The sequence below is a fragment of the Sus scrofa genome, chromosome 1, assembly GCF_054392235.1.
Source record: "Sus scrofa isolate SSC_HxYL_T2T_F1_AM1 chromosome 1, Sscrofa_HxYL_maternal_Yorkshire_Landrace_v2.0, whole genome shotgun sequence".
Lineage (NCBI taxonomy): Eukaryota > Metazoa > Chordata > Mammalia > Artiodactyla > Suidae > Sus > Sus scrofa.
The window spans coordinates 196,645,190-196,665,266 of record NC_139383.1 but is presented as its reverse complement, the minus strand read 5'-3'; the positions used below and the strand labels follow the sequence as shown (position 1 = coordinate 196,665,266).

The following is a 20,077-nucleotide window of genomic DNA, read 5'->3' as shown; positions in this document are numbered from 1 at the left end:
AAAGATTCTCCTCTAAGATGAGGAACAAGACCAGGGTGCTCACTCTCATGACCCATGTTCCACATAGTACTACAAGTCCGAGTCAGAGTAATCGGGCAAGGAAAAGAAATAAAAGGAATCCAAACTAGAAAGGAAGAAGTAAAATTGTCTCTGCAGATGACATGATCTTATCCTAAAAATTCCATCAAAAAACTGTTAGAATTAATTCAAGGAAGTTACAAGAAACAAAATCAAAACATAAAAATTAGTTGTGTTTCTGTATGCTAACAATAAACTATCTGAAACAAAGAAAACTATCTCATTTATGATAGCATCAAAAACAATAAAATGCTTAGGAATAAATTTACCCAAGGAGGTAAAATATCTAGTATACTGAAAACTCTAAGACATTGATGAAAGAAATGGAAGACAATACAAATAAATGAAAAGATATCTCAGGAGTTCCCTTCTTGGCCCAGTGGTTAATGAACCCAACTAGGATTCATGAGGATATGGATTCAATCCCTGGCCTCTCTTGGTGGGTTGGGGATCTGGCATTGCTGTGAGCTGTGGTGTATGTCACAGATGCAGACTGGATCCTGAATTGCTGTGGTTGTGGCTGTGGCACAGGCCAGTGGTGTAGCTCTGATTCGACTCCTAGCCTGGGAACTTCCATATGCCACAGGTGCAGCCCTAAAAAGCAAAAAGAAAAAAAAAAGGGGGCAAAAAAAAAGATATCTCACATTTATGGATTAAAATATTTAATATTGTTAAAATGTTCACACTACCTAATGCCATGTGTCTAGATTCAATGATATCCTATCAAGCTTTATATGATACTAACTAACCAAATTAATAAAGCCCCATGTTTTCTGATGCTGTAAATGTCATACTGGGCATAAATAAAATATTATGAATTTTCATTTTTACTCAAAAACCCACCTTCTCTTTTAAAAGTCGAAAGAGAATCCATGGTATTATGCACAAAACATAGAGTACAATTGTGTGCTGATTACATAGGCTGAGGCCACAGCAGAAAGCACCAATTTTAGCTATCTGAAAACAAATAAAAAAATCCAAGTTAAAAATTCACCTAAAACTCTTAAGTAAGCACAGTAGTAAAAAGCTATTTATATTAAAACTAAGTAGTTGCATGATAAGTCAGGTTAAAATCAACTTCTTAGATACAAAACAGTCATCCTTTAACAATGAACACACAAAAATTAGTTGTTTCTATATAGTAACAATAAATTATCTGAAACACTTATCACCATTATCTTTTATAAATATTTTTCATTTTCATCAAATTGTTGCAGTCTGACCTTAAATTACTATCTTCTGGGGAGTTCCCATTGTGGCTTAGTGGAAAGGAATTTGATAAGAACCATGAGGTTGTGGGTTCAATCCCTGGCCTCACTCAGTGGGTTAAAGATCCAGCATTGCCAGGAGCTGTGGTGTAGGTTGCTGATGCAGTTTGGATCCTGCATTGTTGTGGCTGTGGCATAGGCTGGCAGCTGTAGCTCTCATTTGAACCTTAGCATGGGAACTTCCATATGCCACAGGTTAGGCCCTAAAAAGCAAAAAAAAAACAACTATCTTCAAACAAAGTTTTAGAAAGTCCTATATGATGACAAGTCCTAACAGTAATAGGACATTGTGTAATTCTCCCGTGAAATCTAGAATTAAAGTTCAGCGATTCTTTCTGCTTTATTTTTTCTCCTATTATAAATAAATTAACACTTTTTATTTAGAAATCTGGTGACCCATGGGAGTCTTTTTATTATCTTTGAATATGTGTTATTTTAATAATAACAAAAAGTTTATTTTAAACAAAAAATAAACTCTAATAGCATCACAAGTTTGTTTATGGAAACCACAGATAAACCTTAGTGTTCTTTTGTTTTCTATGTTCTTTGATGACACAGGCTATAATAAGATGCTATAGCACCCCTTAATATGTAGACTGTAAGCCCTCAGAAGACAGGGTTCTTCCACATCACATTATTTTGATGATAGTGTTGGCCTGAGAATTCATTGTAATCTCTTTGGAACCACTTCTTTTTACACTTGATACTCCCCTTTTAGTTAAAAAAAAAAAAAAAAAAAAGCCCAAATTTGATCATTTTTTGCAATTGGAGAATAAGTCAACACACCATAATAGTAAATAATTGAAGGTGGTCAACCTAGAGCTTGGCATCTTAAGATCACACACGCACTCACACATGCATAAATAATGGTGGAATTAACCAACAAGCCTATCTTTCTCATAGAACTCAAAGGGGCGTACAGAATTCCCTCATTCTCCAAAAAACTTTTGAACTTTGAGAGGAAAAAAAATTCCCATGTTTTGTAAAGGTTCTCATGGTTCATAGTAAAAGAACTAAGATTATTTTCTCTCTCAACTTGCCTAGATTACCTTGACAGCAATCAGACCAGATAAACTGTATCTGAACCAAAGTTAAAAAGAAATATAGCATCTGCCTAAAAATTGAAACAAAAAATGATTTCACTTTCATCAAAATAGGTTACCTTTGATCTTTCTTGTGAAGTTGCTGCCTCCTCAAAATGTACAGTAAGAGCCATAAGCAGCCCCACAAACAGATTGTTTAAGCTAAAAACCTCTGCTGCAATGGACCACTGCCATGTTAGACGAGAAAATGAAAACACCCCCGCAGCAAGGATTCCTCCAGCATATGAGCCAGAAAGCCTGCAAATACAGATAACATGAAATCTTCTTTCCCAACAAAAAGAACCGACTTTATTTTCCTTTTTATAAACTGTAGCAGCAGAAATTATGACAGTCACCCAGCACTATCCCAACACATTAGCTGGTTAATACATTACTTCATGTAATAATTCCTTCAACAGATTTTAATTATGAAGTCCATATATTAACCTATTAACAAACAAATGAACAAACCTGCTTGGTATCCTATGGATTGAATCAGGTTTAGTTCTCAGATGTAACCTTTAGGATTCAAGCCAGTTCAGAAAGCCTAAAGAGATGGTAGCTAGAGAGATAACAAACCAGCATTATTTTTCTTGCTATATCTATGAAGAAGAAGAATAATGATGGCCTGGTTAAAACTGAAATATTTTTAATTGTAAAAATTAATGAAATGGTAGAGTATCTCTTCAGGAATACTCACTCTCACTTCCTGTGGAATATATGGGTCTAGGTACTTTCTACATTTACCTCCCAACATATGGCAAAGTATGTCTTGGTCACAATATCTGGTGACTTGAAGCTCTTGTAAGCTAAGTTCTTAGTTTCTAATGATTTCTTCTTTACACAAAATTGAAGTTAAAAATGATATATTTTTTAACAAAAAGAATGGGAATGTGAATTTTAATAACATGAAAAAAATTAAATGCTACACTTGGAAACAAATTCCTCACCCCCAAGTGCCAACAAGAGCCACACATTTCAAATCAAGGAATCTGGATCTCGACTGAGAGATATGATCTGACTCAGAGGTACTGTGGCATATCAAGCCAAAACAACCTCCTATTATATTATAAATCTTTTATTTATTTATTTTGCTTTTTTGGGGGGCTGAAGCCGTGGCATTTGGAGGTTCCCAGGCTAGGGGTCAGGTTGGAGCTGTAGCTGCCCGCCTACGCCACAGTTACAGCAACGTGGGATCTAAGCCACGTCTGTGACCTACAAGACAGTTCATGGCAACACCGGATCCTTAACCCACTGAGCGAGGCCAGGGATCAAACCTGCACCCTCATGGATACCACTCAGATTCATTTCTGCTGAGCCCCACGACGAAAACTCCCACACTATCAATCTTAAAACTATGAAAATTAAAGTTATTAGTGAATATCTATTTCTAACAAGTATTAGAAGTTCAGCAAGTATTCCTATGTCTAATAATTATATGGTCCAGGTCATTACTTTGTAACTATTGTTTTATATAAAAATTAGAGTAATTATATGACTTTTAATCAATCTTGAGAAAAAAAGCTAAAGAATTTTCAATATCATCAAACCTGTTTTTCTTTGAGCTTCTCTTTGCAGTTTTTGTTTTCTTGCCCTTATAAAAATCATAAGTTTCCTATATCTTTCAGGGTCCTCCATTCTCCTTGTTATCCTAAACTATTCAACATGCTGAAGTTATTTCTTCCTTCCAAATTCCTTTCCAGACTCCTTTCAATTTATATTCCTACTGCTTTTGACTCAATTATTTGAATAGTTTCCTAACGTTTCATCCTCCTGCAGTATGTAACGTCAGACTAAACTTTCTAAGACATTCTCTTTATGAGTACTTAGCCCCCAGACTTAGAGACTCTTCATTCCTGTAGGATAAATTAGAAATAAGTCAGTCTGGAATCCAGGCTCCCAATAAACTGGATACCCCCATCCCACCCCCAGCCACTAACTCCTAACATGATCTCCTACCAACTAGTCAAGCTCCTCAAAATTCCCTAATAAGACATGCCAATTCCTAGGTCCATACCTTTGCTCATACTATAGTCCTGACCTGAATGTCCTCCCTGCTCCTTTATTAAAATTCTACTCTTTTGTCAAATCTCTCTTCAATTACCAGGCTTCTAGCCCATCTCTGCACATCTATAGCATTTAATTGTCTGTAATAATTATTTTGACATTGTTTTTGAAATGTGAACTGGAATTAAACTTCACTTAGATTGGAAGCATCTAGCCCCAAGCACAGAAAGGATACTTAGCAAATGAGAGAATGAATTAATCTTACTTTTTCTTTTTACAGCCACATTTGCAGCATATGGAAGTTCCTGGGCCAGGCGTCGTATTGGAGCTGCAACTGTGACCCCTGCCACAGCTACAGCAATGCCAGATCTGAGCCACATCTGCAACTTACACCACAGCTTATGGCAATATCAGATCCTTAACCCACTGAACCAGGCCAGGGATCGAACCCACATCTTCAATGAGACAATATCAGGTTCTTAACCTGCTGAGACACAATGGGAACTCCTAATCTTAAAATATTAATGATATTTTAAAGGGACTGCTAAGTTTCATCTGTCAATATGATTTTAGAAAGTCAGCATAAGATACAAGATTCCTTCCTTTACTTAAAACATAAATTAGCATCTTTGGAGGAATGGCTCAGTCCAGGGCTAGGGTAGCTCACAGTACAAAATGAATCTGAAACCTCTTCTGCTAGAAAGTAATGAGGAAGTGCTCAAACAGTGACATGACAGAAGGTAATAGGAGTCACCTTAAAGGGCTCTCGTTGGTCAAACTGGGGATAATTTGTGCATCAAAATAATTATAGTGGAGTTCCCGTAGTGGCTCAGTGGTTAACGAACCCGACTAGTATCCATGAGGACTCGGGTTCAATCCTTGACCTCACTCAGTGGGTTAAGGATCCAGCGTTGCTGTGAGCTGTGGTTTAAGTCGCAGACACAGCTTGGATCTGGTGTTGCTGTGGCTGTGGTATAGGCCAGCAGCTACAGCTCCGATTAGACCCCTAGCCTGGGAACCTTCATATGCCATGGGTGCAGCCCTAAAAAGACAAAAAAAAAAATTATTATAGTAATAGATTATAACCCAATGAATAAATAAGAATCTATGAATCTATAGTCATATAAATAAATGAGTGAGAAGGGAAAGTCCATGGAACATCAACTAATAACTAATAACTGTAGATGGAATTAGAAATCACCTTTTGGCAACCATTATAACAATCACCAATGGATAATAAACTAATGGGTAAAAGTTTTGCAGTAACAGAAACATGGACATAGTCTAAAGGTATCACCCTATAAATAAATTACAAAGGGAGAAATGGTAACTTTACACTTACAGTGGCAAATTGGAAGGACACAATCTTAACCACATAATCAAAGTTAGCAGCCCAGTAATGGGACAAACAAACATCATATGCTTCCTGATCTATTCCAGTGAAAAGAAGACAGCATTGTTTCTATGATATTCCTGCCAAAAATGCATTACCTGAATTTAAGCAAGAGGAAAGCAAATTCAAAATGAAGGACATTCTACAAAATAACTGGCCTATATGGATCAAAAAAATGTCATGAGGAACTGTCCCAGATTAAAGAGATTAAAGGGATATGACAATAGGATAAAAGACATGACCCAAGATTTTCTTCTACTGTAAGCATGTTATTCAGGAATATTGGAAAAACTGAATTAAGTCTGAAAATTAGGTAAGAGTGCTGTATATCATTACCTAATTACCTGATAATTACCTAATTTTGAGACCAGCACTGTGGATATGTAAGAAAATATCCTTATTTTTTAAGAAACGTTTCTTGATGCATTTGAGGGTAAAAGGGTGCTATGACTGCCGCTTACTCTTACATGGTTACAAAATAAAACAAAACAATCCATACATACACACCGAGCCAAGAATAAAGCAGATGTGGTAAACTATTAACATTTGAGGAACCTGGGTAGAGGGGAGACAATAAGTGGGCTCTTCTTGCCACTTCCCTATAGATCTGAAATTATGCCAAAATAAAAAATGAAAAAATAAATCAACAAATTCCTGAGATAGTTTGCTAACATGGAGTTTTTGCCAACCATGTTTCAGGTACTGTTCTAAGTGCCTTCTTTATATGAATTCATTTAATTTTCACTGTAACCCTATGAATAGATGGTGATATGTCTTCTTTTTTCAAATGAAGAAACTTAGGCCCAGGGAGGCCAAGTAATTTTTCCAAGGCCCTCTGGTAGGAAATTAAGTAGCAGAACCAGGACTGAAATTGTTAGTCTAGCTATTTAATGCCATTATTACATTACAGGGTAAAAGATGGTTATTTTAGTTTTAATGTCAAAAAAATGTATTATAGATTAATAATATATTGTACTTTTATTTGGTTTAAATATGCACCTCCTTGAGTGAAGAATAGAACAGAACAGAGGTTTTGTCAGTTATTAAATTGTGTTTCTTCCTATGTTTTATCAAAACCACATGCTACCGACTTGAATTGTACTCAACACCTCTCAAGACTGGTTTTAACTTTTTTCTCTTGAAAAGGCAATTAGTTAAAGTTTAAAACCACCCAACAGTTAATTAAAGAGAACTGAGAAAAAGTCCTGATATGTATAAATCCTCAGGAAGAAAACTCAAGACTCACACTAATCTACAATGATTTTTAACACATTATTACACTCAGGAAGACACCCTAAAGTGTCTGAATTGTTGACATTAATTACTAGAATTATGAACTATTTTAACTGCCTTTTCAAATATATCATAAGGTTTTAGAAATTGAAGAGAGTAAGGAAAAATTAGCAGCTTCAATGATAACATTTACCCAGTCCCCTTAAACTATTACAGATAGTTGTATATATTAGTATTGTGTTGAAGACTAATCCTACGTCAGCAAGGTCTAATCTGAATTTTTGCCACCTCACTTCTGTCCCACACCACCCCCTGCCAAGATCACGATGGTTTTACAATGGATAATCCATATACTCGTTCACCTGATTTTTCTTGATATCAGAGAAATTGTGCGACTGTTGAGTAAGGTTACAGAAGAGAAGGTAACTAACATAATAAAACCAGTAATGGAAATCAAACCTATAATCTTGATCTTTTTAGCTTCTCTAATGAGCTTGCTTAGAAATCAACTCAATCTATAGGAATTTGGGTTGTAGTCCTAATATAAATTGAAGACAAAAGGGTAGTGGATCTTTTTTTCCTTTTTCTTTTTCTTTCTTTTTATTTTTTTTTTGGTTTTGCTGCTTAACATCTAAAATCCCTTCCTATGCTTGAGGGGTATGCAGTTTATGAGGCACAGCCCCTCCTATTATACACACTATTATACACACTGAAAATATGAGATACTTTTCCAGTCTCCCTTGCAGCTAGAGCATGGGTGTATGACCTGGGCTCTGCCTGTCAAAATCACCTGCTCCATTCTTTGAACTGGAAATTCGTGAGGCCAAGAAGCAGGGATGGAGACGGAATCGGACATGGCTGGTGGGATTTGTGCATCATTTCCACAGACAATGATGGCAGCACTTTAAGCGGCAATGCTTGGAATCCAGGTCAGTGTTGGCCGTGTAAGCTGGATGTCTGTGCCCAGAGACGGCAGCCGTGGTGGTTTCACTAGCACATACTTGCCTAGGCCTGAATATTTCAGGCTCAGCCTGGTAATCCAGCCCTCCTAGAAATTCTGCACACTCTCCAACTTCCTTTCCTTTCTCCCCGCCCCCACCCCAATTCTAGATTTGAATGTTTCCTTTTATAAAAAAAAAGTGCCTTGAGATATAATATACCATACACTTCACCCATCTAAAGTATACAATTAAAGGTTTTTAGTATATTTAGTTATATGCAACCATCACCAAGTCAATTTTATAACATTTTCATTACCTCAAAAATAAACTCTCTCCCCTTTAACCATCTCCCCACTACTCCCAACCCCATCTCACCTCCAGACTTAACCACTAATCTACTTTCTGCCTATAATTCCCTCCTCTGAGCTTTCATATAAATGGAATCATGTAGTAGTTTTGTAACTGGCTTCTTTCACTTAGCACAATGTTTTCAAAGCTCATCCAACTTGTAGTATATATCAGTATTTCATGCCTTTTTATGGCTGCTTTAATATCCCACTGTATCAATCTACCACATTTTGCTTATTCATTCTTCCATGATGAACATCTGGATTACTTTCGCCTTTTGGTTAGTATGAATGGTGCTTTTATCAACATTTCTGTACAAGTTTTTGTGCGGATATATATTTTCATTTCTCTTGGGTATCTACCCAGGAGTGAAACTGCAGGATCCTATAGCAACCCTGTTTAATTGTCTGAGGAACGGCTGGACTATTTTCCAAAGTGGCAACATGATTTTACCTTCCCACCAGCAGTGGATGAGGCTTCTGATTTCTCCACAACCTAGTGAATGCTTGTTACCTGGCATTTGATTCTAGCCATCCTAGTGGGTGGGAAGTGGTATCTCACTGAGATTTGGATTTGCATTTCCCTGATGACTAACAATGTTGAGCATCTTTTCAAGTGCTTATCGGCCATTTGTAAAAATCTTCCTTGAAGAAATGTCTATTCAGATCCTTTACCCATTTTAAAAGTTGTATTATTTGTCTTTTTATTACTGAGTTGTAGGATTCTTCCCAAGTTCTTTTCAATATGTTTCTTTCCTGCTAAACACAGCCAGAGCCGACTGCTTGCAACCAAGAATCCTAACTAATACAACCTGCCTTCCTGCTTTATTAGTTCTGTTAAGTTTTTAAGAAAAATTGTGTGAGGAAACTCTGCAAGTAAATGCTGAAGTTGTCAGAGCTTTGACCTATGATGTGCCACAACATCATATGCAGGCTAACGAGGAGAAGTAACAAGTTGAGTCTGTGACTGGCTGACAAGTCAAAGGATGATGTCAGCACGGTGAGTATGAGGAGCTTCTGAGGACTTTAGAGGTCTCCAATTCATTCACTGACTCTGTAGATAGGCAGTCTTATTTTATTGTTCATGGCAGAAGACATTATCTGAGCATGCTTCATCTCACCTTATCGAGATGGAGATAAATGACTAAAGAGCAAGCTGATAGCAAGGACACTTTCCTGAAGGCAAGTTTCAGGGTTGTGGTGGGGCTCACATTATCTACACCTGCGGCCTCTGCTAGTGTTCTCACACTAGCACTTCATTGAATTGCTCTCGCTGGGGTCCCCAATGACCATCTAACTGCCAACTATGATGGGATCTGGGGACTTCTCTGCTGCACTGATCACTTCCCAGCCTCACTCTAGTGAGCTGGCATCTGGGCCTCATATCCTCTGATTAGCCTTCCATGGCTCTGGATCTTCCTTCTTTACTTTCTCCAAATGACTCCTCTTCTTGCATTTAACTCCTTTAAAGCCCGTGTTTCCCAAGGCCTCATTTGCAGGAAATTGTTCTTCTCACTCTGCTGTGCCTGGATGACTTCATTCACTGTCCTGATTTCACCTGCCAGCTACAAACTAACCACATCTGTCTCCCACACTGCCTCTCCCTTAGTTTCAAACTTATCTTATCCCCACCTTAGTGTTGTGCCCTTACCACAGAGCCTCTCCAACTCCGGACGTCCCATAAAACCTCAGTGTCAGCACATGCCATGCAAAATTAATTTCTCATCCTCTTCCCAGAAATAATTCCTGCTCCTGTGCTCTCTACCTTAGTGAATTTCATTACCTGCCTCATTTAGTTATCTAAGAGACCTAGAAGTCATCGTCAGAGCCCCTCTCTTTTTCCCTGCTAAACATATCCCATCCTGCCAAATGTACTGCATCAGTGTTTTAAAATTCATGCTCCTCTCTCCACCCACACCGTCACTGCCCTTTTTCACCTGAATCATCATCTCAGATGCACACCACTACAGCAGCTTTACAAGCTGCCTGCCTCCAGTCCTAGGCCCACCACTGCCACCAGAGAGAGGGATCTGAAACATACCTGATCTAGTACCTCTCTGCCTCCAACCCTTTAATGATTCCTCTTTGATTAAAAAACATATCATAAGCTTCCCATCACAACAGACAAGGATTTTCATGATCTGGTCTCAGCCCCCCTGTAGCCTCATTTTTGACATAAGCTACTTCACACTGTGTTCCAGCAACAGGAAATGACTCAGAAGTCCCTGGGCTTACAAGCTGTCTCTCCTCCACCTCTGGGTGTCTTTGCACAGGAGGTTCTCTGTACCTGGGATATTGGTTTGCTTTCACTTGGCCACTCCCACCGATGCCTCCCAACTCAGCCCTTCACCTTTTTAAGAAGTTTTTCCCAAAATACTTTCGCTAAGATTAGGGTAGTTGCCTCTTCTCCAGATTTTCATTAAATTAAATGGATTAAACTGGAACTGGATAGATTTTTCTATATTTCTATGTATATATAATCCCAAGGAACATAATTTATTTTTTAATTTTTTTTATTGCTTTTTTAGGGCCGTACCTGTGGCATATGGAGGTTCTCAGACTAGGAGTCAAATTGAAGTTGTAGCCACTGGCCTACGCCACAGCCACAGCAGTGTCAGATCCGAGCTGTGTCTGAGACCTAATCCACAACTCACAGCAACACCTGATCCTTAACGCACTAAGCAAGGCCAGGAATCAAATCTGCATCCTCATGGATACTAGTCAGATTCGTTTCCAATGAGCCACGAGGGGGACTTTTTTTTTTAAGTTATTTTAATTTTAATTTTTAGGAACAGAATATTTTAAACTGTACCTAATAAAAACACAGTAAGAAAATCAGATTGGAGGAACTTAAAACCTTCTAAATAAAGTATTACAAAGTCAATAGAATTATTTTTGGATTACCGATACCACTAAATAGCCATGTCAATAATATTAGCACATTTTCTAAAATGAAAAGCATATCTCACTTTACATACATATATATGTGTGTCCCCCTAGAAAAGCTTTTTGACTTTTTGAAAACTAAATGTTATCATATATAGCACAATTTCAGACATTCTTTATCATTAGGTGTTTTTGTTTTTTTTTTAAATGAGAGTCGCAATAGTTATTTCGGGTTCTCTCTCTCTCTTTTTTGTTTCTGCCACAACCATGGCAGGTGGAAGTTCCTAGGCCAGGGATTAAACCTGTGCCACAGCAGCGACCTGAGCCACGGTGGCGAAAATGCAGGAGCCTTAACCCACTAGGCCACCAGAGAACTCCCTATCTTTAGTTTTTAATGCTCTTTAAATATCCAAAGAGCAATAGTTTCTAATGACCTCAACCTAAGTTCAACCATTTCCAATAATGCTTCATAAAATTGTGTATGTCATTATTTAGAAATTAATCTTTTTATTTGCAAACAAAAGAAAAAATGTCTTGGCATTGGGTAAATTTTTTTAAGAACCATGTCCTTTATCATTGCTATCCTTTACTGTTATAAAAGTGGTGTTTTAGTAACAAATTGTCATTAAAGGAAAAATTAAAGGATTCATTTTGATTTTGTTTACGGAATTTTTGTTTGTTGCATTTGCAGCATGTCGAAGTTTCCTCGCCAGGGATTGACCCCGAGCCACAGCAGTGACAATGCCAAATCCTTAACCACAAGGCCACCAGAGAACTCCTATATCGACTTTTTAAAGTAAAGTGATGTCCATATGGATGTATCTTTCAGAAACCAGGAATAATTATTTCATCATTCTGTACTTTAATTCAAGTGTTTAAATATTCTTTTGGCAAGAGTATATAAATAATAATTTACTTTAAATGCTTTTTTTCATATTACTTGTTTATGCCTTGTCTGTAACATATATATTTCAAAGGGAAAAACAGAGAAGGTTCGTAGTCACTCATATTGCCTTTTACACACTGATGTGTAAAGAAAGTTCCCTTACATTTTCTCAAACTTTTGTGAAATTCAAAACAAAATACCTCAAAGCTTCCATTTTATGTCTTTTTGAGCCAAGTATCAATGGACCTTTCATGTCAATGAATTGCTGTGAATCTGAGATAGAAAAAGACATTAAGTGAGCAGAAGACTTATCTCAGTGATGCTGAAAACACCACACTGACAAATATGTCAGAAGGTGAATCTGGTCTTAAACTTGTTAAGCAAACAAGATGCTTAGCAAGTACATCTTCATTATCTGTGTATCAGGGGTTTTTATTTATTTATTTTTTTGCTTTTTAGGGCCACACCTGCGACACATGGAAATTCCCAGGCTAGGGGTCAAATTGGAGCTGAAGCTACCAGCCTACACAACAGCCACAGCAACACAGAGTTAGATTACATAAGTAAAGTGAACCACTATGCATAAATACTGATAAATGAACTGGCAGTCCAAGATTCTGGCTAAGCAATATTTCTTTCAAAAACATGTGGAGTTCTCTGGTGGCTCAGTGGGTTAAGGATTCAGCATTGTCATTGCTATAGCTCTGGTTACTGCTGTGGCACAGGTTTGATCCCTGGCCCAGGAACTTCTGCTTGCTATGGGCGAGGCCAAATATATATAACAAATATATATATATGTATGGTATATATACTATATATATATATGGACTGTCTAATCTGACATTGTTATTTAAACATGAGTTTTATTTTTATTTTATTTATTTTTCCTTTTGTCTTTTTAGGGCCACACCCCCAGCATATGGAGGTTCCCAGGCTAAGGGTCAAATTGGCACTGTAGCTGCTGGACTACGCCACAGCTACAGCAATATAGGATCTGAACTGTGTCTGCGACCTGCACCACAGCTCATGGCAAAGGTGGATCCTTAACCCACTGAGCGAGGCCAGGGATCGAACCCACATCCTCATGGATACTAGTCAGGTTCATTAACCACTGAGCCATGATGGGAACTCCAAACATGAATTTTAAATGAAATTGTTCTGAAGCCACAAAACAAGCTGTTTGGTATCCATAAAGCCAAATGTACAGATGAAGCATAAACATAAGTACCTCCCAAATAAGATAAAACAGTTGTCATCTACCTGCAAGCTAAATCTGATGATTTTTTTTTTTTCAAAGAAAAATGACACCATTGTATTCAAAGAAAACACCACTGTGTTTTCACTTGGCAATCAAAGAGACTTGCTTTCAATTTTCATTTCATTCTTTTGAATAAATATGCTTAAGTAATTATTATTTTTTAAAAATCAACTGGGGAATTTAAAAATTATTTACATGATAAAGTGACATCTTAAAATTAGTTCATTAAAATTAAAAGACAAATTTTTCTACTGAAATTGATGAACCTACTATAATCACACCAATAGGAAACTGGAGGGAAAAAAAATTCAAATGTGAATAAAATGAGAACTGTTTCCAGCAGAACTCACTAATAAACTACAAAATAATCTAAACTATTTTCCAATTTAAATAAAGAACAGTTTGGAGTTCCCATCGTGGCGCAGTAGTTAACGAATGTGACTAGGAACCATTAGGTTGCAGGTTCGATCCCTGGCCTTGCTCAGTGGGTTAAGAATCCGACGTTGCCGTGAGCTGTGGTGTAGGTTGCAGACACGGCTCGGATCCCACGTTGCTGTGGATCTGGCATAGGGTGGTGGCTACAGCTCTGATTCGACCCCTAGCCTGGGAACCTCCATATGCCTCGGGAAGCGGCCCTAGAAAAGGCAGGAAGGAAGGAAGGAAGGACAGATGAAGGAACAGTTTATGATTAATTATATATAAGAAAAAATGTTTTTCATTCTCAATCTCATTCTCATAGAACACCATGGGAAGAGGTCAAGGAGCCATTTCTTCAAGTGAAATATATATTCTTAGAATATAACCTGACTTACACAGTAAGATAACATTTTATGAGGTCATATGAAGAATACACACTTCAAAAACCACTGTGGTAAAATTTTAATAACATAACCATTGTGGGATTTCTTTGTTTGTTTGTTTTTTTGTGGGGCCGCACCCATGGCATGCAGAAGTTCCAAGGCCAGGGATCAAACCCAAGTAGCAGTAACCAGAGCCTCAGCAACACTGGGTCCTTAACCTGCTGTGCCACCAAGGAACTCTTATTGTGTTTTAAAAGACAATCACATGTCAACAATCAAAATCAAGTTTTTACACTGTTAGAGAGGCATGTTAGTGTCACATGCTAACAGAGTAAAATAATGATATAGATTGATTCAAAATAAGAAATAACCTAAAAGTCACTGAGGAATGCTTTATTTTATGTATTATATTTTACATATATTTATATGTTAAATGTAAAATATATTTTGCAGAACCTTAGCAGTAAATAAATTTTCCTAATTGCTTTTTACTTGGGCTAACACTAAAACCATGTGCTTCACAGTCCGGGAAAGCATAGCAGTCAGTCATTGAAGAACAATATACTGAGAGTATGGCAGACAGTATGGGAAGAGTGGACAGGTACTTAAAATTTCACCCAGAAAATGCAAATGACAGAAATTCTCCACGAGGGTAAGGAATATGTGATGCTTTTAAGAACATCCCGACAAATGTGAGGCTCAGAATTCTATGAGACCTAGACAAGATTCCCAAGAAAAGTACTGATTGTGCAGTAGTTTGCTCGCTCACTGATGGAATACTGTTCCTCTGTTGACACAATGGATAAATCAGGAGGTTACAATTTACACCATTGACATAGGTTTGCTATTGATGATAAGGTATATTTTTCTTTCCGCTACACGGTATTTGATTTTCATGTGTAGTCACATGTTTGTCTAACCCTCAATCAGAAGGCAAATAACAGAAACCTGAAATTCTTTCAGAACACACATTTGATGTGCTTCATAAAATTCATGAATGTATTTGTCTTCAGGGTTACGTGCATGTGAAGAATCCAACCTGAAGGGTACACTATACTCCTTTTACTCTGAAAACTCCTACAAGTAGGTAGAATCAAGTAGGACAGTCACAAGGCAGCATCTAAGCATTATTATTCAATAAATCATTAGTGTCAACTCATATTGTGATTTAGAAATGTAATTCACAGGGAAGAAACATGGTAAAGCAGGATACAATCAGTCCCAAATCTACTGCCCTCATCCTCCCCAGTTCTTATCTTTCTGGGTCTATTGTTCATGAAGATTATACAAATCTTACCTTCTGGCTCCCATTCACAAGATCAACACCCATATATTTTTCTCTTCAGTGTACCTGGAGATGGTCAAACTGGGAAGCTAAGCTACTGAAAAGAAAAGTTTTCAGTTTTAGCTAAACCTCTCTAAATCAGTGGCGGTTCACTCAACATTCTTTCAACAAATACGTGTTGAGCATCTAACATGTGCCAGGTGCTCTGTGGGCAAATTACAGTCAGTGGGCCTAGGGAGAGCAGTAGAATCTAAATATTTTTCTTGTCACTTTCAAGTTTAGACATAATGAACATAAATGAATAATTTAGGACATAGTATATTAAAGTTCTATCTCTGAAGCCACCACCACTGCACCTAAAAAATGTAAAGTATTTCCATCTTGAATAAATTTGCACATAAGCCCTTTTCCCCTTATTTCATAAAAATCTACTCTTGTTCCACGTAAAATCCTACCAAGGTTTATTCTATTCCATGAGATTCTATCAAAAGGAAAAAAAAAAAACTCTTCCACTCTGAATTTTCAGCTACATAAATATCAACTACCAGTACACTAAAAGTACAAGGTATTATTCTTGCTAAAACCACTAAATAAAACTGGGAAAAAAATGGAAAAGACTTCAAAAGGAAAAAGTCATAAGCGAAATAGAGGAAACAAGATTATGGATATCTTCCATAAATAATATATAATCACAATTTCCATTAGAATTAAAATTTATGCACCAACCTATAAATGATGAAGCTATTCAAGGCTTATGACAATTCATTTTATTATATCTCATCAACTTATACCGAAATATCTAAAAGAAAAACACTGAACTGGGCTTTTTAGGAATCATCATCATTTACTTTCCATTTTACCAAACTTCTGTAGTATGCCAAATAACTTGCACAATGGGAGGCAGCATCTTCTTAAGGCATAGCCTAGCTTAAAATAACTTCCAAATTATAGACTTTCATCAGTTTTGTTTGAAACATTCAAAAACACGCAAGGCCTCAGGATTAGCTTATTACTCAAACTTGATAGCGTATTTTGCATTCAGTAGCAAGACAGGTTGGGTAAAAATATATTCTAGCATATTATTCTCAAAGTCCATTTTAACTGAAAACTTAGAAGATGCTGCGTCATTTTTTAAATGTTAAGAGGTATATGAAGTAAACTTAAAAGATCCGAGTAACTAAAATCAACAGAATGAGGGCATTAAACTACTTTCATCAGGAACATTGACCAACTTACTAAACAAGAGAGATTTTAATATAGTCTTATTATGCAAAGTTACAAAATATATCATAATATTTCAATAAATTAAGACCGTTTTCTAGTTTTTATGGCTTTGAAAAGCAGCAAATCTATATGAGTTATGATACATAGTTTTATTTGTAACTTTAAGATATATGTGCATTTTTTTATTATAGCCGTAATGACTGATGACTAGTTCCAGTGGCAAAATCTCGGCAGGAAACAGATTTAGCAATTTAAATGTTTTATAAGTTTTTGTAATTGAGGAAACTTTTCATAATCTGACATTTGTTAAAACCACTTATTAGAAATTATGCAGCACAGTAGCTGTGGAAATATGAGCTCGCTTCACAATTATAAAGTCAGCCTATGTAGCCCTCTCCTATTGTATATAGTGGCATAAACCCCACGGCGGCCTATCAGCTAACTGGCAGGCAGGGGGCTGCTCTATTCAAAGTGAGAGATACAAGCTGCAGGGCAAAAACCTGGCAGCTCCCATCTGACCCCACAATCCCCTACTGGTGACAGCTCCAAGCTCCATGGCAAATTAGGCCTTCTCATATTACAATTGGAGAAGACAGATTCCATTAGCAGTATCTGAAATTGAGTGGAGAGCTGCACTGTTATCAGACTTGACTCATAAGCACTGCTATTAATCAGAGCTATGATAGCATTTATATATTTCAAGCTATCTGCTGCCGCTGTGATATTCTGCTACAAAGGGTTGATGGGACTTAGGAAAGTGAACAATAGAGCTTTCTGGGAAAAGCAGAGTAAATCAAGAAAGTCTATGACTTCCGCACATTCTGAAGGGATTGTGGTTTACATAAATTTTCTCCCAATTGGAGATTGAGCTCTTCCTCATCTTACACATGGGATTTAGTTGTCACTCAATGGTAACAGCTGTGAAAAGGTGAAGCGGCCCACCGCTCAGAATATTGCCTTCGCTTTTAAAGCAATTAACCCATGAACAGGAGGATACCTGGTGATATCAAAGGGATTAGGCCAGGCAGTGCATTATTAACATTTCCTTGAACTAATTCTAACTCTGACTAGCTGTCAGAAAAGACTCTACAGTCTTAAAAAAGAGTTTGTGCCCTGCTTTTTTTTCCCTTCAAAATGAAGTGCTGCTATTTGAGCCTAATATGTCCCTCTACTTATAAGAAAATGCAAATGAACCAAGCTCTTAATATGCTTAGCCAGTCTGAGTCAATGCAATTTTAATACAAGTACGAGAGAAATATATGATCAATTAACCAGGGATCAAGACAGATATTCTCCTGAATGGAAATTAATGCTCCAGTACTTTCCATTCTTCTCCAACTACAAAAACTTGGTGACTATTTGTTACTTATACATAGTTACCTCTGAAATTAGGAAGAGCTTCACATTATTCTCTATGGCAATAATCTAAAATACTCTTTGAGCTGGAAAATCCAAATGTCTTTTAAGCAGGAGATTCTACAATTTTTAAGGTATGGCATTTTAATTTTTGATTCTTTATTGAATGGGATCTTAGCTGAAGCTGTAAGAATAGCAGACACAGTGCTTAGAATCGAGTGTTCCTGTTCCAAAAGTTAATCAAAATAATTTTTAGCAGCAGCAGCAGCAGCAGCAGAATGTTGGACATACATAAATTATTTTTAAAACTACCCCATAAATAAAATACTGGCACAAAACAATTTGCCAGGAGGTATTTAAATATTACTGAAATTGGTTGTAAGTTCTTTGTAGTAAGCAAGCACATCTTCAAGATACCTTTAATTATTGTTAATACTTACATATTCTAGGGAACCTACCTGACATTAGGAGATCGGATTTCTTATTGTAGGATGTTCATGGTATTAGAAAGTTTCTTTATGCAAGTTTCCCTAAACAGTGCTTTTGAGAAAAAATAATTAACAAACTTTAATAGTTTGTGACTTTGTCTTACTTTCTTTAAAATAAGCACTGAATGTTGATTGTAAATACAAAAAGAATTTTACTTTCAACTCACATAAGTGTGCAACAAATACTGCTGAAGAAATCCTTCTCTGTGTCCATTCGGCCCATAATAGTTTGAAAAAGGTATGCTGACTCTCAAGTCTGTTGAGAATATATTCCCTGCCCTGTAACTATCAAATGACGTGACAGAAGATATATCCTCACCTGAGATCATAAGCAATTTAAATCTTCTCTCAGGTAAAGAATTTACATCCAACGCTATCATTGGACTCCATTCTTTCAGGGATTCCAGAACATATGAAATAAAGTTATGTTGATGTTACTGAGAGTAATCTCAGGTCTCCTTCCTTACTGAGTATGGAGGACCTAGTTTGATGTTTTCTTAGAAAATGAGTTTGAAATTCAAGTACTAAGCAAAGCTAAATGATGTCCATATTAGTGATTTACGCTACCCGTAACTTAAATTTTTATATTAATGGGATTTGTGAATTTCAAATACAACACTTTAAATATCATACTATCAAACTTAAAAATCATTGACTTCATTGGCTTTAAAAGAGAAAATCCTAGTTCCTCTAAATCACTAACTGTAGCATGGTCTTAAATGCGCACAGATGTACACATTAATAAAATGAATACTATTTCCTATAAATGAAATGTATTAGATTATAACTCCCTTAACATAATGCATTCGTTAAAATACCCCCAAAGGGAACAATACATCAATAAATACATACAGAAACAACTGCCACAGTCTTACTATTTTTAATTCAGTAAACTACAGTGACACATACAGCTTTCAATGTGCTGTTTTACTCATATGCTTTCTACATCAGGGCAAAGAAAAGAGTTCTTGCCAACCATTAGGAAAGATTGACAAAAAATGCAGTGTTAATGACATCTTAAAGGCTTTTAAAAGCAAAAGAAAGATGCAAGAAAAGCAAAAATTACATAGTAATTGGAAACAACGAATAAATTGTTCTTTCAATCTAAGTCATGTTTACTGAAAAAAATGGAGCTTTTTACATCAACATATTTAAACAGAAATTTCCTTGTGAAATACAACCTTTGTTGAAAAGGTACAGAAGGTCTTTATGTCCACCCCAAGAGCTAAATATAGTGAATGCTATGTGAACAATTACCTGAAAAAAACCTAAACCTGTTAAAAGAATTAATTTCCTGCACACCAGTCAGCACTAATCCTACATGTACAGTAATGTTCTCTTAAGTGATGGGGGAAAGAAAATACAACTGTTTCCTGGATCAAAACCCTTCGATATTCAATAACCAAATGCAATGATGAATCAGTCGGTAAATGAATAAAGTAGTGAAATGTCTCCTAAACGAGTTCTGGGGAAGGAGTCAATGTAAAGGAATATATTTACTGTGTGCCAGGACTGGAAAAAAGCCGTCACTGTAATGGCTGCACA

At 36.7% G+C, this 20,077-nt stretch overlaps 1 protein-coding gene across 27 annotated transcripts in view; it reads right to left on the bottom strand.

Annotated features, from left to right (window-relative positions):
* The window catches only part of TMEM260 (transmembrane protein 260), a 63,642-nt gene that overhangs the window by 34,769 nt on the left and 8,796 nt on the right, over positions 1–20,077 (bottom strand). For 25 of the 27 annotated variants that reach the window (XR_014819569.1, XR_014819570.1, XR_014819571.1 and 22 more), the window contains 2 exons: positions 2,509–2,686; positions 922–1,035 (listed from right to left, as the gene is read on the bottom strand). Coding sequence is in view for 23 of the 27 variants with exons in the window: in XM_005659990.4 (XP_005660047.1) it covers positions 922–1,035; positions 2,509–2,686 (292 nt within the window). In the remaining 4 variants the exon portion in view is untranslated. Of the gene's footprint in view, positions 1–921; positions 1,036–2,508; positions 2,687–15,476; positions 15,554–20,077 lie in introns of those variants that run through there. The other 2 variants (XM_084981814.1, XM_084981824.1) reach the window with 1 other exon arrangement.